The 21564-nt window shown below is 42.4% G+C and overlaps 3 protein-coding genes across 6 annotated transcripts; 1 reads left to right on the forward strand and 2 right to left on the reverse strand.

Annotated features, from left to right (window-relative positions):
• The first annotated feature begins 655 nt into the window (after positions 1–655).
• On the forward strand, positions 656–7756 carry tox4a (TOX high mobility group box family member 4 a). Of its 2 annotated transcripts, none has more exons than XM_040044847.1 (9): positions 656–1293; positions 1407–1472; positions 1589–1885; positions 1977–2222; positions 3533–3871; positions 4032–4112; positions 4205–4930; positions 6816–6955; positions 7041–7756. In XM_040044847.1, the coding sequence occupies exons 1-9, from the start codon at positions 1189–1191 to the stop codon at positions 7096–7098; spliced, it is 2058 nt and encodes a 685-aa protein (XP_039900781.1). In that variant the 5' UTR covers positions 656–1188; the 3' UTR covers positions 7099–7756. The 2 variants fall into 2 exon arrangements, with proteins under 2 accessions (XP_039900781.1, XP_039900780.1); XM_040044846.1 differs by having other exon boundaries at positions 660–1293; positions 1586–1885.
• Positions 7646–15447, reverse strand: LOC120741802 (E3 ubiquitin/ISG15 ligase TRIM25-like). Of its 3 annotated transcripts, none has more exons than XM_040044856.1 (9): positions 15436–15447; positions 12027–12093; positions 11596–11855; positions 11157–11474; positions 10765–10857; positions 10604–10676; positions 10425–10514; positions 10017–10073; positions 7646–9315 (listed from the first exon to the last, which is right to left on the reverse strand). In XM_040044856.1, the coding sequence occupies exons 3-9, from the start codon at positions 11851–11853 to the stop codon at positions 8783–8785; spliced, it is 1422 nt and encodes a 473-aa protein (XP_039900790.1). In that variant the 5' UTR covers positions 11854–11855; positions 12027–12093; positions 15436–15447; the 3' UTR covers positions 7646–8782. The 3 variants fall into 3 exon arrangements, with proteins under 3 accessions (XP_039900790.1, XP_039900791.1, XP_039900792.1); XM_040044857.1 differs by having other exon boundaries at positions 12027–12081; positions 15436–15446; XM_040044858.1 differs by lacking the exon at positions 12027–12093 and having other exon boundaries at positions 15436–15440.
• si:rp71-1g18.1 (uncharacterized protein LOC559922 homolog) lies at positions 14257–18747 on the reverse strand. Its single transcript, XM_040044859.1, has 4 exons — positions 18373–18747; positions 17971–18110; positions 17710–17791; positions 14257–16334 (listed from the first exon to the last, which is right to left on the reverse strand). The coding sequence occupies exons 1-4, from the start codon at positions 18614–18616 to the stop codon at positions 15397–15399; spliced, it is 1404 nt and encodes a 467-aa protein (XP_039900793.1). The 5' UTR covers positions 18617–18747; the 3' UTR covers positions 14257–15396.
• Positions 18748–21564: the final 2817 nt, after the last annotated feature.

Consider the following 21564-nt stretch of genomic DNA (forward strand, 5'->3'; position numbering starts at 1 on the left):
AATCACATAAGTTTAGCCAACGTCAGTAATGTTTAAAGTGGTTAATGGGGATCTTTCAAGTTGTTGCTGCTGACTTTGAGAAAAACTACAAAATAGGTGAGGGGTGATTAAAACTTCCTGCATTTCTCAAATTGCTTTTACTGTCCATTATGTTGGGATATACCATAGTTTTATAAGTAGGCTAGAATTGAGAAGTATATTGATATTCACAAAGAATTAAAGATGAGCAATAGCACCAAGACAGTAAATGTAGGTTTTGTGTTTAGAGCAGACAATTGTATCTCTAAAAATAAGATTGGGAAACATGGATTTGTTTTAGACAGATTTTACATTTGTGATGACTTCAGTCTGAATTGGTCTTTTTCTAAATTTGTAAAGAAAGGTGAAATACAGACATGAAGTAAAGGGCTCATGAATATTACAACCGAGCCAATAAAATGAAAGCAAACAAGCACTGAACTAGTTAATGAAGGGGATCACTGGTTGTTTGGAAGTGACTTTTGAACTAATTTTAAATCACTACATGTAATACCTACAAAATACTACCTTATAATAATCCTGATATATCATTTTTATATTGGAATAGTCTGATTAGGGACATCGGGTGTGAGGTATGGTTAAAGACTCATTGGACATTTGAGTGCTTTCCTCTAGACCAAAAAGTCTATACGCAGAACAAAAAAAGCGAAACACCTGTTCTTTCGTTTTCTAAACAAGCTCATGTGGTATTCGTTCATAGCTGTCAGATTGCAACAAAACACAGGCACCGCTACACGTGACAGTTACAATTTTTCCCACGGCCCGTGAATCTAGCACGACATACTGCTGTCGGTTAGGAGGGGGCGCTAGTCACAGCAGTAGCAGTAGGTCTCCGGTGTTTGAATGGGTGTGTTTTGGGCCTTGCGAGGCTATAATATAACACATAATATTTAACTAATATGCGAGTCTTTGGTTCCTACGAACCTTGAATCACTCCCCTTATCCTAGTTTCCCCCGAGCTTCACGACGAAGGTACATCTCTTCGAACTCAACGTGATGGTAGTCAGCAGTGTTTAGCTAGCTAGCGGCTAGCACCTTTAGTTACTACACGCGTAGCTGCTCTAAATTGTTGTGAGTTTAAAAGAAATATCCCATTTTAAACAAATTGAACAGTGTGTGGGGTAGTTTTACCTAATAATTTATTTCACAATGGATCTCAATTTCTACTCTGAGCTCTCGGATGGTTGTGCTCAAAATGTTGACTCAGAGTTTTTGGACTCCCAAGCATATGGTGGATACTCCCAAGGAAATAAGGTAACTCACCGACACCGGTGTTTTTATGAAAGGTCTCTTAGACTAACGGTATCGAACCGGCAGTTTAGAGCTAACTATCTGTGGGGGGGTTTTTGGCTTGTTTGTTTTTTAAGTTTTCGGAAGGCAGTGACAGTTATCTCACCATCAGTGGAGCAGGACACCCCTTTTTGTCTTCAGAGGTGAGTGGGTTGCATGAAACTGCATGATGGTACAGTGTCACACGTTTTGCTTATACCGAACCTTCGTCAGTCCATCAGTTACTAACTCATTACCTCTTCTCCTGCACATACAGCAGACATTTCATACTCCTAGTCTGGGGGATGAAGTTTTCGAGATCCCCCCGATTTCCCTTGATCCAGATCCATCGCTGGGTATCAGTGATGCAGTGGCCCACTTTGAGCTGTCAGATGGGTCAGAGGGAACCGGGGGACCTTCGGGCTCCCGTAGCCTTGTTAGCAACCTTGTGGTAGAAGCCAATGACCCTTCCTTTGCTTCCACCTTTGTAAACTCTGGCTCTCAAGGCCTGGAGCAGCAGAGCCTAGGGGGAATGGGCCAGTCAGGAGGAGGAGCCCTGCTGAGCTCTTCAGCCTTGGTAAGTACCTCACCTGTGGACTCGCACACACGATACTGTTTGTTGAGGCCTGTAAAGGTTTATTTACAGTTTGTATTTTGTGTCTCCACAGGAACTGGGCAACTCTGGTGGTTCTCATTTCAGCAGTTCTTCCCCCATGACCATTGATGTTCAGCTCTGTGACATTGGTCATAGTCTTTTGGGAAGTGGTCACCTTACTACTATTAACCAGTCTGAGCTTTCACTGGGCCTGGGAGGTGAAAACATTGGCCACCCTTCAGAGGCGCCCAAGCAGCCTCTGTCAGCAACACCATCCCCAGCAGGTTCCTTACAGGACGAGGACATGGATGACTTCAAGGTAATAAGAAACACTGGATCGTTTTTCAATGTATTATTGGAACTGTAGTTTAGATTACAAACTATTTGCATATTAGTTATAATCCAACTTTTACAGTGAAGTAAACGTATAAAATTTTGTGGTTATATTAACACAAAATCAAACAAGGTAACTTGAGTAAACACTGCGTCCAGTTTAAAAGAACAAAAAGTGTCCCATTAATAAGTCCTAATAAACAAAAAGATGTTGAGATAATTGGTTGCAGCTAGAATAAAAACACCCAGGCCGGCCTAGCACTTGATTAATCTGTTTCCAGAAGCAGATGTTGCTAGTAGCACTCCAGGATAAGAAGGGGGTGCAAAATGTGGTCTTGGCCTGTTGGTAACATAAACAGTTATAATCAGTACTGCTCCAGGACCATTCTTGGAATGAACCGATCACCTTTTAATGATGCTATGGCTTCACAACTTTGCAAAAAGACCGTACGTAAGAGAAGTTCATCTGCCAGAGAGGCTTGTTATATCCTCCTGAGAACCAGCCCAATCATTTATCTCCTCGGTTTTTTGGTCCATATTTATTTCAGCCCCCATTTAAGTCCTGATATACTAAGTAGAGGACATCCTGGGCTTCCATTGGTATGTCATATGTTTGGGGGGCCTCTTTCAGCACCAAAGAGGAAGGAAATCACAAAAAAAAAGTTCAATGGGAATATTCTTTTTTCCTTGGTTCTCAGGAGGATGTTGTGGAAAGTTGTGTTTTAATGGAAATCAAATCTTCTTAAACGTGACTAATATATTTTTTTTCCAATTTACTTTTAACCTGAACAAACTCCATCTGATTTTCTTTAAGATTGAAAATAATAGGTAATGCTAAATTAATTCTTTATATACTGGTTTCACACAGGAACAATACCTACAGTTAGTTTTTTGACCTGAGAAGAGCAGCTCAGACTGACAGACTCTCCAATGTGGCTTCAATAATGCGATCATGCAAAGAAGAGTAACAATGTCAGACTGATCTGTAGTTATTGAAAGCATTTGATTGCTGTTGTTGATGCTTAATGTGCCACATTTTGCTCATAAGTTTGGGGGCTGGCAATTACTCCTTAGCTTCAGTGATGTACGTTTTTTTTTCTTGACATACATTTATCGCTTAATTTCTTTGAACATCTGACACCGTACATATAGTAAGAGTTACATGAAGAAAATAGAAGAAATTGAGAGAAGGTGGAAAACTTTACCTGCACTGTGAATAACAGTCACTGCTGTGTTGGAGATGATGAAGCTAATGCCTGCTCTCCCATCTCTCCAACTGAATCTCTCCCTTCTCAGAAGAGTGTTCTGGTGGACTCTCCATTGTCTCTCTCCTCTTCCTCTGGTCTCCCCAACATTTCGTCTCACCTGGCTCTTCCATCATCCATTTCTCCTGCAACAGCCCGGAGGGGTGGGGGTAAACCTGCCACACTAGCATCAGCGAATGTGGTTGCTGGAGCGAAAAAAGGAAGGAAGAAGAAAGACCCCAATGAGCCACAAAAGCCGGTTTCAGCGTACGCACTCTTCTTCAGAGACACCCAGGCAGCGATTAAAGGCCAGAACCCCAATGCTTCTTTCGGGGAGGTGTCGAAGATCGTGGCCTCCATGTGGGACAGCCTGGCTGAGGAACAGAAACAGGTGTGTGCGTATAGTTATGCCTTCACTGACAAACAAAGAAGGAATATGTAGAATCCCCCTTTTAAAATGATTCCTTTTTAGCGTGTCAGCATTTATTATAATAATTTAGGAAAAAATGCATCAATATAACACAAGCAAACTTCTTTTTCTTTTTTATAAGGTGTACAAGAGAAAGACAGAAGCAGCCAAAAAAGAGTATTTGAAAGCGCTCGCAGCTTACAGAGCCAACCAGCTCTCACAGGTAACGTCATGTTGTCTCTGAAAGAAAACCAGTCCATTGCTGTGCTTCTTGGGACTTACTTTTCTCGTGTATTTAATATGGCCTCATTCTAGCCTGTTACCGAGGAGATGGAAACTGCCCCCTCGCCACCTCCACCTGTGGTTAACTCGACTCCTGCTGCCCTTCCCTCTGCCGGTCACCAGGGAACCCGTGTGGCAAACAGCACCCTGGAAGAGAACACCATTACTAACATCTGTGCCTCCAACATCATCCTGGACGTCCCAGAGGTGACCACACGTTCCCGCACGGGGGCAAACAAAGTTTCTGCTCCAGCAGCTTCAGTCGCTCCGACCCAGACCATCACCAAGATCATAATCCCCAAGCACATTCTGCAGGGAGGCGGGCAGGTGGTGACCGTGTTGCCTGGAGGGGTCCGTGCCTTGCAGCCTACCCTCGTGGTATCGAACGCCTCGCGTCAGCCGCCTCCATTGCTGCAGATGCAGAATGCCCCGCCTCCACCTCGGCTCCAGCAGATGGCACCAGCGCCCCCACCTTTACAGGCCAAACCCCGCGAGGGAACACCAGGCCACCCTGTGTCCGTCACAGCTACACCGCCTCCTCCACTTCAGATAAAAATAGTTCCTGCCCCCATTCAGGGCAAACAGGCGCTGCCAATTATTGTCCCTAGCACAGCAGCCTCATCATCTACTGAAACCACACCTGCCCAGGCTCCACCTGTCGTGTCACTGCTGCAAGAGGACGATTCTGCTGAGACGTCAGGCCATGCAGACGACGATGATGACGACGACGATGTTACAGAAGTGCTGCCTTCAGAAGAGGTAAAGCTAGATCTTTTTAAGGTTCAGTAAACTTGGGGTTTATCCTCTTTTACAGGTGTTAGCACATCTGACTAATTGTGTTGATTTAATTAACAGGTATGTTTCAGTTTTTTAAGGGTATAATATCCCTTCAGTGAGTATAGTTCATTCCAATGAAGAACAAATACTGTAATTAATGTTTTGATATCAAATATTCTAACAATCATTTATTCTGCCTATTGTTACAGCAGAGATTTCATCATAGGTTTTTGCCCTTTTTTACTCTGATTAAATATCCATCATTATTATTATTATTATTATTATTATTATTATTATTATTATTACAAATTGATGGAAATACCCGACAAAACGCAGGGAATTCCAAAAATAATTAAAACTCCACAGAGTGTTTCACACAGAAATTGAGTTGGACATATTTTTAAATGAATGAATAAAAAATGTAAATAATGGAGCGTTCCCCTCCATATTTGGAGAAGAACAGTGGAAGACTGTTCAACAACTGTTTGCTGATTTTCACCTCCTCTGTAATACAGCATACACAACTTGGGGAAAGTACAAATTCCTGTTTGATTTATCAGTCTATGCAGATTTGCATTGCTTGAGTAATTTCATAAAATTGGTCGGGGGTGTGTGTATCTACATCAAATGTATGAAGCAAGAAAAAATGATAACTCTAAATATGTCTTATATTTTATATTTCTTAAAGTAGCCACCCTTTGCTTTGTTGACAAACCCTTGGCCTTCTCTCAATGAGTTTCATGATGTAGTCACCTGAGATGGTTTTCACTTCACAGGTGATCCTTATCAGGGTTCATTTGTTGAGTTTCTTGCCTTCTTAATGGGGTTGAGACCATCAGTTGTGTTGTGCAGAAGTCAGTTTAGTACACAGCTGACAGCACTATTTGACAACTGTTAGAATTCATATCATGGCAAAAAACAACCAGCTAAGTAAAGAGAGACAACAGTACACCATTAGTTTTAGAACTGAAGGTCAGTCAGTCTGGAAAATTGCTAAAACTACGAATGGGTCTCCAAGTTCAGGCACAAAAACCATCAAGCGCTATGACGAAACTGCCTCACATGAGGACCGTCCCAGGAAAGGAATAGCAAGAGTCACCTCTGCTGCTGAGGATGAATTCATCCAAGTCACCAGCCAGTGAAGTTAACATCACCTCAGATTAGAGCCCAGATAAATGGCACACAGAGCTCCAGTAGCAGACACATCTTTACATCAACTGTTCAGAGGAGACTAGAGTCTCCTCTGATTTTGATTAGGCCTGATTTTGACTGCGCAAATCAGGCCTTTATGATTAGACAGCTGCTAAGAAACCACTATTAAGGAAAAGCAACAAGCAGACGAGATTTGTTTGAGCCAAGAAACACAAGGGATGGGCATTTGACCAGTGGAAATCTGTGCTTTGGTCTGATGAGTCCAAATCTGAGATCATTGGTTCTGCCCACGATACAGAAAAAGTGAATGAATGGTCTCCATACTTCATGGTTTCCACCGTGAAGCATGGAGGAGGAGGTGTGATGGTGTGGGGGTGCTTTGCTGGCGACTTTTGTTGGGGATTTATTCAAAACTAGACCAGCATGGCTACCACAGCATCCTATGTGTTCATTCATAGTTTTTGATGCCTTCAGAGAGAATGTACAATGTAAATAGTCATGAAAAGAAAGAAAAACCATTAAATGAGAACTTTTGACTGGTAGTGTATATCAGCGAGTTTGCTGACTTTGACACAAGAGTTTTCTTAATAAAACTAACAAAATTAAAGACATATTCTCACTTCTGATTTTAACATATTGTAACATGGAGAAAAAACAGCTGCGGCAAACCTAGACTTGTGTAAAATCTGCTGATATTAATCCCTTTTTTCTTCAGGAGATGGAGGTGAGTGCGTCGCGGGACACCGCTGCAGTGAAGACTGTGTGCGTAAGGGCAGGCTGTAACAACCCAGCAGTAGAGAGTGAAGACTGGGACAAAGAATACTGCAGTAATGAATGTGTGGCCACTCACTGCAGGTGTGTAGAGGTGAAAGCTGAAGTTGTTTTGTTTTCAGCAACATGTAGAGAAACTTTCTTTTACATGATATTTTCTGTCTTTCAGAGATGTATTTAGGGCGTGGTGCTCCATAAAGAATCAGAACATGGGAACAGTGAAGTAACACAGCTGCTGCGGTCCATCACATCAACAGACTTCTTCGTTTTCGCAAGGAATGTGTTGATAGCTGTAGGGTGGATGCAGAACTGGTGCGTTAGAGAAATACATTTCACGATTTGTACACGAAACATAGGTCTGACAGTTGTTTTTCAGGACAGCTGGTATTGCTGTAATGGAACAGCCCAGTAGTGTTAACCTTGTTACTAAAGGCATGTATGCAGTGTAGATAAATGTGTAATGATATGAGTATGTGTGCCATTTTTAGTGAGGCACCAAGGGGCCTTACGGCAGCTAGTGTGAGATATGATCAAGACAATAATATTCTCTCTCTTAGTTTCTAGTTGTTTATTACAAGTTGTTGACGATCAAAAGAGGACAAAAACAACTCGTTCGGTGCTCACTGATTTTCTACATCAAGGTTTAAAATCAATGGTTTGGCATTTTTAAGTGTTAATTCCTTTTGTATGAAGAGAGAGAAACTGTAACTGAATGGACTCTTGTTTTGTTAGCAGAGAACGTTTGTATCACTGTAATAACCTGTTTTGTACGGAGGCCTGCCAGACTGATTGTTGCCTTTTTTTTTTTTCTTCAAAAATATCAGACAGTTGTTCAAGAATGCTCAACCTCCATGTTTTGTTAATAAATGAGACAAATTGCTCAAACTTCTGTTTCTGTCCATCTTTTCCCCCAATGCCAGCTTACAAAGGCTTTTTAATTCTCCTGCTTGTAAATTACACACCATGGCTGCAGGGCAGGAGGAAAAGAGGAAGACCTCAGAGGAGCTTCATGGATGTGGTGTGGCAGGTAAGGATGCTAGGGAAAGGGTGAGATGGAGGCAGGTGATCTGCTGTGGCGATCCCTAAAGGGAGCAGGCAAAAATACACGGCTGACTTAGACACACATTCAGTTTTTGGTGCTGTTGCCCTAACTTGACTGTTCTAGCTTGTGTTGGCAAATCTTTAGTTGCCAAGTGAATTTATTGACTTTTCACTCTGATCTAATTGTGCCGAGACAAAACTACACTTTGGCTTTCACAGTTATCCTGTCATGGCTTTTATTCAGAAAAGGTTACAGATTCAGGTTGTTTTGAGCTCATTTTCTCAAAAAAGCTGCAAAACTCTTCATCGTGCATGTTCAGTCACGTCAAATGTGTCAGCTCACATTTGACGTGAAGAGAAGGAAAGCTGAGATCGAAACTTATGGCTTTCTTGCAGTTGTCTAAGAAGTCATCTATTCTGGTTCCCATATATCTCTCAGATATGGATCAAACTGCATTTTACAAGTAATCAGTTCAAAGGTTTTAAATCATATTCTTGCAGCTATTTTTGCTTTAATTATTGTATTTTTAAATATAGCGATAATCCAGTACTTAAATAAAACTGACGGGGTTAAGGTGCATATTTGTTGCAAAAGTGGCACGATGAATTGTCAGATGTTAAAATTCTTACAATTTGTATATCTGGAAGCTATTCAAGACTTGTAAGAAGATTTATATTAAAAACAAGTATCTACAACCAGAAAATCAAATATTTAACAAACTTTGCATGTCATATAAAGCTTCACAATATAAAAATAAATTCCTGAGATGTGATTTGGCTTTGAAGCATCTTCTCTTTGGTTCAGGCCACTGAACTGGAGGCAGTGTGCACACAGTGTTGTCTGAATGTTGGGACAGTGTGCGGTATTATTCAGGAAGCTTTGACAATGGACACTCGGCTGGGTGGATCCACGTGATGAAGCCCCAAACCCAGACACACTGGCTGACTCAGTTCAGCCTTGAATTCATGCAGCTGTGTGATGGTGGAATCTACAGCACTGAATGAGATGCTGCCCTCCTCGAAATTAACCACCACTGCTATTCGGCTGCTCTGCAAGGCACGAGATACAGGAGTTTTGGTTTTGTTATGGCAGGCAAACAGGTTCCCTTTGCCTTTGTGGACAAGACTCCAGGACTCTGTGTTGTTTCCGAAGGCGCTGGTTAACTTGCACTTTCGTTGGATGCTCTTGTAGGATACAGCAATGTCCCAGTGCCCCTCAGCCTCCACCTCCCAGACATGGACACCAGAGGAGAAGCACTGGGAGGAGAGGACCTGCGGGGCTTCATCGAAACGGCTGTTACTGTTGGGATAATCCAGCTTTGCGTTCACTCTCTCAGCTGTTTTGAGATCAGCAGACACTCCAAGAACGTGATTGACAGTGTTGAGGTCCAACATGAGAGCTCCTGACAAACAGACACACGACTATAAGTACATTTACATACAGTGTTTTGTTGCTACACCAGTTTTAAAATAATAATAATACATTTTATTTAGAAGTGCCTTTCAAAACACTTTACAGAACAAATAAGACAAAATCAAAGTCTATTAAGACTTTAAAGCAATTACCTTAGCTTTGTAGCTAAAGCTAGCTAACCATTAGGAGGTCACCAGATGACCTACCTGCGCTTTTCCTAATTCTCAATCTTGTTTTCCGTTCAATAAATGTTGCAGTCTTACTTTCAATCACTCAATCTCAATATTCTTGTTTCTCCTAATTCTGCCACACTCACAGTTGTCTCAACACAAGCAATACAGTGCAAATGTAAAAGTGAGGTCAGAGGTCAAATGTGACTGTTGTTGTGATTTTGCACCATATAAGTGAAACTGAATTGAATGACTTTAAATCATTATATGGTACTTTATATATCTTGAGAATACACACCACATTTTAAAACAGTTTCTAAGTTATAACACGTTTTGTCAGTTTTCATCCATTAAATCAATTGACCCTGAAAACCTTGATGGATGTAAGCCAAACAAATTGTACACCCCTGCAAAGCTTTACCAGAATTCATTCAAAACTTTTCAAGCTATCAAGCTTAACAGACAGAATCACACACACACGCAAATGCTACCAAAAAAAATAACCTCATGCCAGTCCTACCTTGATCTTCTGTTTCTTTAGGTCTGTAGCTTTTCATGGAATGATAAACCAAACTTTCTATGGAGGGATACATAAATGTTATTCAGACTTCTGAGTGGAACAGAATTAGAGTTTAGTAATTATAGTTTACAAAAAAGCAGATAAAAGCCCTGCATTACCACACAGACATGAACCTTTTGACTTTAAGAAATACGGTATTCACTATCTTGCCAGGAGATGGATATGAAAGCTGCTGTGTGTCTGTATGATACATAAAAAAGACTCAGAAGAACGTTAGCCTGGCTTAGTATAAAGACTGGAAGCAGGGGTAGCGTCTAGATTAGCACCCGGCAAACAATGCAGGGCTGACAAAGAAAGATTTGCACTGCATAACTCCATTAGTGAAATGGACACTTGAACCCTCCTTACCTGCGATCGTGGAATAGATGTCATGCACGCGGTTCTGTTGCTCGTCCAGCGCTTCTGTCAGCGTCTGGTTCTCCACAGAGAAGTTGTAGGCTGGTTGAAAGAAAGAAAAGGCAGACGTGAGTGAGTTTACACATAGACACAAAAGAAACACAAGAACAAGGGGCTCGGGGTTCTATTACCGTAATAGAGAACTATGAACCAGAGTAAGAGCAGGACTATGGTGACACCGTTGATGGAGTTCATTTTCTGTTTCTGGGTTCAAAGAAAAGGACATTAGCCACAGGAACAAACTGTAAACACCTTGAAATGAGATATTAAGATGTCAGGAAACAGGACTCACGTTATGATGAATGTCTTCTTGCAGTTTTCTTACAGTGTTGCTGGATTCTGTGATTTGATCCATGAGCGTTTTAAAGTGCTGGTCCATGTATTCCTGTCAAATGCACACACAATATTACCTTAAATTGCCTTAACATCTATAAATAGCAATCAGTCTTAGGCTGCGATTCAGATTTTCATTTTGTTTTACTCACATATTAAACAGATATATTTGCAGATATGAAGTTGTTAGTCTCATACATTCATTTTAGCAGTACAGCTGTCTGGCTGGAAATGATCCTACCCCTAACCCTAGACTGGTTGCCCGTGACCAGGTGGATTTTAAGAGGTCAATGAATGAATCAAGATAACCTGATTGTGCAACATTGAGTCCAAGATGGTTATTAAACTCACGGTAAGTTGTCTCCGTAGGACAGTGGAGGTCTCAGTGGCCACGTTAAGCTGCTTGCCCTCCAGTGTGCAAATGCTGCAGATGTAGCGTCTGGATGACTTGCAGTAGTACCTCAGCACCTCATCCTCATGCTGTGGGCACCTCCTCTCTGCGAGGTCGCTCAGCGGTCCCACCAGAGGGTGCCCAGTGAACACTGGCAGCTTCTGGTGGTCCTTGACGTGCTCTTTGCACAGCGACACCTCACACTTCGTACATGTCTTGACAGCCAAGATGTTTTTCTCTGGGCAGTAGTCGCAGTACACACATTTTGTCTGCTTTTCCTGGGGAGAAAATGTCAGATATTGACATGAAGAATGATGTATTGCAGTCCCGCAGAGTTGTTTACACTTTTTAAGACTGCCAAACAGATTTGAGATTCTAAAAAGTGCATCTAGTGGGCACCCTGGTCCTCCTGCTCAGCCTGAAGTCCTCTGCGATGCTGGCCAGCGCGTAGCTCTTCTGCACAGTAACAACCTGACCAAAATGCGCCCTGCAGTCTGGACACTTGAATGGGACGTCTGAGGAGTGATCCATCAGGCCTTCCAGGCACGTCATACACAGGCTGTGTCCACAGGGCAGCTGCCGAGGATCCTTGAATATGTCCTGGCACACTGGACACATGAGCATCTCCTCCATCCGGCTTTCCTCTGCATCTTCCATCTCTGAAAATAAAAAATACGAGTGACAGCGAGCGTGGAAAGAGCAAGAAGGAAGGCGTGACATGCAAACTTTTTCCAGCGTCACACTACTGTGGGTCTAAACACTTCCTGTTGAGTTTGTTTTGAATAAACCATCAACCTCAGCATGAAGGCACTCGAAGATTTAATCCCTACCTCGTTATCCAAAAGGTGTCGGAGGCTTGTCGGGATTATTCGTTTTCTGTCTTCGCTACATACATTGCTAAAAGTGAAAGCACCTCAGTGTTATGTTTCATACTTCCTGGTGGGCGGGGCTTACGTGGACTATTCGTTACGTGTTTCCGGTTGCGTCAACGTAGCCTTATTTTTTAAAATACCGAGTCACACTCTGTTAATGTCGGTGCTACATTTTAAACTGTCAGTCAAAGATTTCCAGGTACTGTGCGTACTTATCCCTAACTTACCATTGTGTTTTTACACTTTTCAGATAATTAACCCAGTCAAACTAAAAGCGTCAGTCAGTTGTGCTGACTCAGTTAATTACCGACATGTCCATGAGCTCAGTTACACTTAGAAAAAAAGCACCAACAAGAAAATAAAGAAAATGGTACATTTTACTAACTAAACCCGCTGAATGAACTCAAATAGTGGTCATAGGTAATTTCACGTTATCTCTAACTGATTAATAAAAGGGAGTATATAATACTGAAGGACAGGGTCCTGGTGCTCTCTTTGAAAGCCATGTCCTTCCTCCACTTTGTTCTGCTCGTCCAGTTTTCATGTCAGCGCTTGTCCTCCGCTGTCAGGAAAACTTCAGTTGTTTTCAGAGGAACTGTAGAGAACATGCTGGTTAAACACGCAGATAACCTCTCCGAGTAATAACCCTGCGACCTAAAACTGTCTTATAACTGAGATAAGATGCGGTGGAAAAAGAAATTTCACACTTCTTTTTTTTTTTTTTATTTATTAATTTTTTTCTGAGAAGCCAACTCAGTAACAATAAGTCTGGAAAGGGTTACAAAGCGGTTTCTAATGCTTTGGGACTCCAGTGAATCAGGGTGAGAGACATTATCCACAAATGGAGAAAACTTGGACTCCAAAATTACTCCAAAAACACATCAATGACTTTTCCAGGTGGTCACAAAAAACACAAAAAGAACTGCAAACCTCACTTTCATTGAGCTCCATTCTATTCTATTTATGTACTGCCAAATCACAGGTCACCTTAAGGCACTTTATATTGTAAGACCCTCAGATAATAGAGACCTCAACAATAAATAAAAAAAACCTATGAGCAGGCACTTGGCAACAGTGGGAAAGAAAAACTTGAATTTAACAGGAAGAAACCTCCAGCAGATCCAGGCTCAGGGAGGGGCGACCATGTGTCATGACTGATTGTGGGTGATGAGAGAATTACAGTGTCAGTGCAGGTCAGTGTTCACGATGTAATAATAAGAAACAGACAAGGCAAAAATGGCATCCATTGGAGAGCTCCAAGGAGAAAACCACTGCTGACTGAAAAGAACACAAAGTATCGTCTTACATCTGTCAACAGCAAAATATTCTGTGGACTGACAAGAGTTTTTGGAAGGTTTAAGTTCCTTTACATCTAGCATAAAACCAGCACAGGACATCATAAAGATAACATCATACCAAACATGGTGGTGGTAGTGTGACGGTCTGGGGCTGCTTTGCTGTAATTAATGGAACAATAAATTCTGCTCTCTACCAGGAAAACACATCAACAAAAAAATGGCCTGTATAGCGCTTTTCTAGTCCCTAAGGACCCCAAAGCGCTTTACACAACCTGTCATTCACCCATTCACACACACATTTACACACTGGTGATGGCAAGCTACATTGTAGCCACAGCCACCCTGGGGCGCACTGACAGAGGCGAGGCTGCCGGACACTGGCACCACCGGGCCCTCTGACCACCACCAGTAGGCAACGGGTGAAGTGTCTTGCCCAAGGACACAACGACCGAGACTGTCCAAGCTGGGGCTTGAACCAGCAACCTTCCAATTACAAGGCGAACTCCCAACTTTTGAGCCACGATCGCCCCTAGCAAGTCCACCTCTGAATGACCCAAATATTAAAAAGCATCAGTTTGCAGGCTGTTCATACTCAAAACTCCTCCAATGTGGCTGAATTAAATTAATTATACAAACAAGAGTTCTTCCACTGCCATCTAAAAACCTCATTGCCTGCTATCACAAAGGCTTGATTGCAGTTCTTGCTGCCAAGAGTGGAACAACTAGTTATTAGGTTTATGGGGCAATTAGTTTTTCATAAAGTGGGTTTAAATAGCCGCCTTTCCCAATAATAAATGAAATCAGCATTAAAAGCTGCATTTTGTATTTACATTGGTTTGAATGCTTTGATCTTCACACACAAAATAAACTTCTTTTTAAAAATTTTTTTTTTTTTTTTTATTGATACAAGAGACAAATTTTCATCAGAAAAAGTTATTAAAAAACACTGAAAACAAGATGTTATTCAATGCACATGTAGTTAAAAAAACAACAACCCGTCCCTTAAATGAAGACGAGAGCATATTTGTTACGTTTTAACTTATAAAGTCACCATGAAACATACAGGTCATGGAGAGCAAGACATCTACAGATGGTGAATAATCGTAACGTGCTACAAAGTCAAAGAGTCAGTAATAAGTGACATAAGTGTTAATTAAAACAAAAACAAAGACTTGAAAAACAAATCTATAAAAGATAAGAGTGTATAAAAGCACATCATTTAACGTGAAATGTTGAGAGGTGGAGAACCGTAGGCTTTCCAATACAGACAACCACCAGATATCTCAGGTCTACCCATTAATGCTGTGTTTCAAGACATTTATAACATCTCCATCTCCAAGGAGCACCAGAGCATTTGTAAGCTGGTTAACTGTGCAGTGGTGGGTGGGTTTCCCTGCAATTTGATTGTGCGTTTCTCAGGAGGTTTAATGCCAAAACATGTGTAGTAGTACTCTCGCAGTCTTGCAGCCCCATTAATAACCTACAATCACAAAAACTATGGCATGAACTAAACACACAAATTACAGCAGAAAAAAAAAATCCCCCCCAAAAAATTTGTAGTACAACCCCCCCCCCCCAAAAAAATGGCAGTCATTCAGGTCATTGGTCGTCATAGGAGGTGGGACAGAAGAAAAAAAGGAAGGCAGCTGAACTTCTTTAAGTTTGGAAAGATGCTTTGGTTTCAAAAACAAGAAGGTGGAGAGCCTCAGGTAAACCATAGTGGGGTTATTGGCCCTGGGAGGTGGTTTCACCCTTAATGTCCCACGTCAGCGACTATGGTGTCAATACCCGGGACATCTTCTTGGATGCGAAACGTCTTTCCAAACCTAAAGAAGTCCAGCTGCCTTCTTTTCTCAAGCTCCTAAGATCCAATTACAACCCCAGTTATTTTAGGACAACTCCAAATAAACAATCAACATAAGCCTTGACTTTATGACTTTCACTTCTCTTCTTTAAGTTTCTCAGGACAGCTTCTGTTTATAGTGTCTTCAGTGTGAGGTAGACATCCGTGTGGCTGCTCACAGCTGTTCCTACAGCTTTAAGCCGGCGATTGTTCTGAATGAAGGAACGAAGAGCTCACAGTGGCTCACTTTGTGCTTCTCTAGATTCCTCATGATCCTGAACGTCTTGCCGCACGTGGCACAGCTGAAAGGCTTCTCTCCGGAGTGAAACCTCAAGTGCGCTTTTAGGTTGTCTCGCAGCCGAAAGCTTTTACCGCACTGCGTGCAGGTGTGCGGCCTCTCCCCCGTGTGGAACCTCGAGTGGCGGCGGAGACTCTTTCGCAGGGCGAACGTTTTAGAGCACGCAGAACACGAGTACGGCTTTTCTCCGGTGTGGAAGCGCTTGTGCCGCCGGAGGATCTTCCTCCGGCTGAATGTTTTCCCGCAGATGCTGCAAGAGTATCCATCTCGGGAGCGACTGATGACCGTTTGGAGGCGCCAAATGTCATTTGCGCATCTGGTGAAGCAGCACAGGCGATGGCCAGTGTGAAGACCTTGATGACGGCGGAGATCTTTTGGCACAGGCCAACCGTTTTTGAGGTCAACGCTGTGAGCTTTGGCAGCGTCGCCCTGAATCTCTGATTCAGGCAACGTGAGAACATTTACCAGCTGCACTGCGCAGGGACGCAGCAGCTTTGGATCTGGAGATGTGAGTTTCAATTTCATCTGGAGATGGTTCTTTGCTTCCTTCTGAGCGTGGACCCACTCCCACACTCCAGTGTGTGCAGGAGTCGCAGCGCCATCAGATGGGGATGGACTGTAGGCAGTGCCTTTAGCTGTGCTGACACTGGCCTGCTGAGGCTCGGCTTGAGCAGGCTTCTCCGATTGATCAACTTTGGGTGTTGGAGACTCCAGCTTAAGGATCAGCGGGCAAACAAACTTCACCTTCTCCCCAGAAGCAGAGTTGTTCGTGTCAGGCTGAATTACAAGAGGCTTCTGATCAGCTGACGTCTCTGTCTCTGTGGAGACTGAAACAGATCACATGCATCTTTAATGACACTGAACATTTTCACCATCCTTTCATGAAGCTTCCCAAACCCCTTCACTCTCTTACAAAATGTCTCTGTCTCTCAGTGGACACGTGTCCTCCCATTGTTTTTGTATGTTTGTATGTATGTTAAATAATCCCCACAACTGAAGAATTTGACATTATTTGAAACCATAAAATGTAAAAATGCTCACAAAATGCAACAGCGTGACACTGGCACTCAAACTTTGCAGTGTGTGATCTAAGCTCTACCCCGTCCGAATTCTTGCACCACATGAGTGAGTGCACGATGTGCTTCATGGGAGTGTAATGATGGAAGCACAACGTTCTGAAATTTAACAATCTTTAACCACGGTAATTATTAAAGACAGGTGACAGAGTGCGGTGAGTGACGAGCGGAGCTAGTGTTCTTGCTAATTCATGTAGCTGTGAAGTGAAATGGTCAAGTATCGCTGCTGTTAGCACGACACGGCAGCAACACAACAAAGTGTTTCCAAGTGTTAGCACAGCACACTCTCATGATACACTGTTGTATTACTGTAGGGTCTACCTTACAATATAAAGCACCTTGAGGCAACTGTTGTTGTGATTTGGTGCTGTATAAATAAAACTGAGTCAAACTTTTGTATTGCTACTCTGTGTATAAAAAAAAAAGCATTTAGCCTAAGCCTACTTGCTCCAACACATTATTAAACTATCGTGTGGTGCTAAAAATCGATATTTGCAAGAATAATGTCACATTACAACTTGCGTGCGATACACATCCTGCATCATAGAGGAACACACAGGTTTCTCAATGCTGCGGTTTACTGGTCTGAGGGAGCAAAAAGCCACAGCTTTACTGATGACACTTAACATCAGACAGAAATCCAGGTACTCGTCATAGTATTTATCTGGTATGTGTGTATATGTACCTGCAGGCACTGTCCATTGGAAAGTAGCATCAAAGCAACTCTCCTATTATGCATGGGAGAGTTGCTATGATGTGTGGAGGGAATATGAAAGAAGTTACAAAAAATAACTTTAATAACTTAATCCTATTGCTTATGATGAATGGATCATTTCCAAACAGAACTGTGCACAGGGTAGATCAGAATACTGCCCATTCTACTTTGCATCAATTATTTATGAATTATTTTACAGAATTTTCGGGTCCTCGCACATTCAGATGCTAGCCTCATGTACCTTGCCCCTTTTCAAGATAAAAGAAAACAACAAAAAACAAAACAAAACAAATGAGTTATGCAACCAGATCAATTGTACGCTGACTTTTTTAATGTAGTATGCATGGTGTGTGTCTAGCATGCATAATGTGTTCATGCTTCCACTGTGTCAGCATAACACAAAGTTCTTACCATGCAAATCAACTTCTGTCTGAGCACCACAGTCAGATGGAGACTCTGCTCCAAGGACGCTCAACTCCACCGTATCCACAACCTGACCAAAGAAGGAACAAGACACATTTGCATGCATGCATCATGACAAGTGCAATGCATACCGCACCTGAAGCATCGCAGTAATAAAAAACGGGCAACAGGGAAAAGCAGACCAGGCTTCATAAAGTGCCTGTTCTTCATTCCACAGGTGATTTACAGCCCCTGTAAATTCTCACTGACCGGATCCTTCAGGGATGACCACTCGGGGTCAGCAGGCCCATTATCTTCAGCCAAGAGGATTTCTGGCGGAATGAGGCAACCCTCCATCACCACCTCCTTGCACTCCCTCACATAATCGCTATCCGAGACAAAAGTGAGCCCTACGGAGTAGAGGAGGGGGAGGGTTAACGCTGGCAACTACACTTCAGCTTCGTGCAAGATTGCTTGGTGATATGCAAACATGCATCAAACTATTTCTTTATCGACGTCACAGAACTCTGTTGGAATAACTTTCAAACATGTTTTTTATTTATTTATTTATTTTTTACTGGAGCTAAAAGCCCCACTCGTGCACCAGGAGCTGCAGCAGAGCTGTGAACACAAACAGGAAGTAACGACGTTTAAAGCCTCAGAAACACGAACCATGAAGCAGCGACGGCTCCTCCGCGCTGTCGCCCACTTGCACTCCGATGCTCCGTTTTGTGTCCCCGCTCGATAAAACATCCGAGGTTTCACTTCCCTTCCCGTCCTCACCGCGGCCCAGGTCCACCTCGGATGCTCGGTATCTGCTCTCGAACAGTTTGATTAACTCCACCGAGGCCGCTTTAACCAGCGAGCCTAGCACCGACTCCACCTGCGCCTGGAGGCTCACGACCACCGTCGACATGCTGCCTGTTCCTGCCGTGCAGAAGTTCACACCGTAAAGGAAGTTAAAATTTAGAAGAAGTATTTATTTACCAACCGTATAGCCACATGGTTTGCAGAGGGAAGAGGCGTGTCTACTAGTGGGGGAGGAGTGGCCAAAGGAATGGCCTTCCTCTTCTTTCAGTTTGCTAATTGGCAGCCGGCAAAGACCTTTAAGGTGCATTACCGCCACCTTGTGGATTAGCGTGGTTACTGTCGAAGCCCTACTTCTATAATCTATGTTAGTTTTTCCCAATTGTTTACACACTACTATGTAGAAATACAAAGTCGGAGTACATTTCCCACATACTTTACAGTATTTTCTGTTTTTTTAAGTGTGTTTTAAAAAAGTAGGAATCGTGCTTGCAGTGTAGCAGAATTGGTTCAGGGGATTAGTGCATCAGTTACATGTCGTAGCCATTGTGTTTGAAGTACAAGTACAGTAATAGGGCTTTGGAGTTGACGTCACGCCGCAGTATTTTACAGTATTTTACAGTATACTGTTTTTATTGCAGAGCTGAAAGCTTACCAACATGAGGTGGTCTCCTGAACAGGAGACTGAAATGATAAACATGGTTTCTAGAAAAAACCTCATAACAAATATAAAGAAAAATAATAGAAGACAACAACATATTTCAAAATATTGATAGGGTCAACTTATCAACACTGGACCATCTCTTGCACAGAAATAATCTGAGGATCAACCAGGGTGCTATTTGAACGCAATTCAGAAAGAGTCAAAGAATTGCGATGCAACTATATGCAAGTAAGTCCCACACAATCCCACAATTGATGCATACTCTCAACACTGTATAAATTACAGCACTGTACAGTAATCATACTCTGAACAAAAAAAAGGCTTACAGCAAGTCATTATGATGACTGGTAGAAGAATGGTCATAGTGTTTTACATTAAGCACATCAGTGTTCAGTTGGTTCTAATAAATGTCTATTCATGTGATGTTTGTGTGTGTCATTTGAAAACAAAATGCCATTTTGACAAGAAATTATATCGTTTTGAATGTAGCGTTTCATTTACAGGAGAATTGAAGGGTTTTGCCCGTTTTGTGTGTGTGTTTTTTTTATTTCCGTGTAGAGCTCTGACAATACGAGGCATTCTTTCAGGAAAGTGTGTAAACAATTGGGGAAAACTGTAATATGCAATTTCCCCTAAAAATATCTGAGCATCTGCCTTTTTTGCGGATGTAATGTGAAAATACTGCAATCTTCCCCTGGTATATCTATTCTGTGTTCCTATATCTGTATTCCTCTCATTCTTTTTAATTCTATATTAAATGTTCCTCATTTTCCCTAATTATCCCACCCTTTTCTGTTTTTGTGTCCATGTGCAGTTTCATTTTTATTTTGAATCTCAACATTGCCTTACTTGTTAATATGATTTGCATATACTGTTTACATGAGCTAAGCTCAGACAAAAGAGAGGTGATTGACAGATAATGGTCAGTTTTGATAACCAAAATTTTACTTAGTTAAATAAAACTTAGAAAGAAAGAATTCTGGAACAGCTTTGTCAGTACATCACGTCTCAAAACTTCATCCTGGATTATGTCCAACCTTCTTGCTTCTTCTTTTTGATGGTGTTTAATAAAGTGACTATCCATAATCAGCTTCTGATCAGCTCTAATATATACATTGACCCATGCTTCAAAACTCCTCATGTCCTGACCTGATTCTGCTTCTGTGGGATGTGACAAAATAAGCCTGGTCCAAAGGATTCACTGCACTTTAGTGACCTTAACATTGATTGGTAGGTGGTTATAACATTGTGGCTTAGAGCTTATAGTTTTAAAGTGGCTCTCCATGGTGTTCCTGTAAGAGGAATTTCAGAAATAAACTGAAATCAGAGTTTTATTACAGCTTTTAGACACACCCAGGACTCTCATATAAACAAAAATGTAATTTTTCTGTCCCACCTTTATCCCTCCCACCAGTCAAAACAGGATACATAGGGTGTATGCTCTTAAAGACCTTGTGCACTTGCACAAACAGGTAGGCTGGAATATGAAAATATTATGGCAATGTTTCTGGTTCACTGCCACACCGTAATTAGTGCTCATGATAAACATAATTCACTGTGGTTTTATCTTTTAGTACAGCCACCATCCCAGAGTAACGCTATGTTTTCATTCTTGAAGGAAAGCTTTTTCAAGTTCACACTGACTCTGCACAGAAGCACACAGGAAATAGAAAACAGAAGGGGGCAAAATAGAGTCCATCAATATATTTTAACTTATCAAGTCTACCTCTTCATCACTGGAGATATCTTTTCAGTAGCTTGACCTCTAATATTCCCACAGGGAATCAAGCTGAAAATCCTCAAAGAAAATTTAATCCCCTAAACCCTTTGAATTCCCCCAAAATATTTTTCTATCCCACCTCTGTAAATCACTACCTTATCGTGGTGGAGGAGTTTGTGTGTCCCAGGGATCCCAGGGGCTGTGTCCTGGTCCTGGGTGAGGGACCAGACAAGGAATGATTCAGAAGACCCCCATGAGTAGAACATCAAAGGAACAGTTCATGCCGCCTGGGATAGGGTTTACGGGGGCCCCGACCTGGAGCTGGGCCTGGGGAGGGTGCCCGAGAGTATTCATCTCCCTTTTTCGGGCTGTGGGTCCATCCTCCTGCGGGCGCCCAACACCCGCAGGAGGCGGCGTAGGGGTCGGGTGCATTGTCTGGTGGGCAGTGGCCAGAAGCGGCCCTGGCAGAGCGATCCCCAGGTACCAAGACTAGCAATTGGGACATGGAATGTCACTTCTCTGGTGGGGAAGGAGCCCGAGTTAGAGCGTGAGGTCGAGAGGTACCCACTAGATATAGTTGGGGTCACCTCAATACACTGCTTGGGCTCTGGAACCAGTCTCCTGGAGAGGGGAGGGACTCTATCTCAGTCTGGAGGTGCTGGGTATCCTAGTA

Source organism: Simochromis diagramma, unplaced genomic scaffold (assembly GCF_900408965.1).
Source record: "Simochromis diagramma unplaced genomic scaffold, fSimDia1.1 OVJJ01000663.1, whole genome shotgun sequence".
Lineage (NCBI taxonomy): Eukaryota > Metazoa > Chordata > Actinopteri > Cichliformes > Cichlidae > Simochromis > Simochromis diagramma.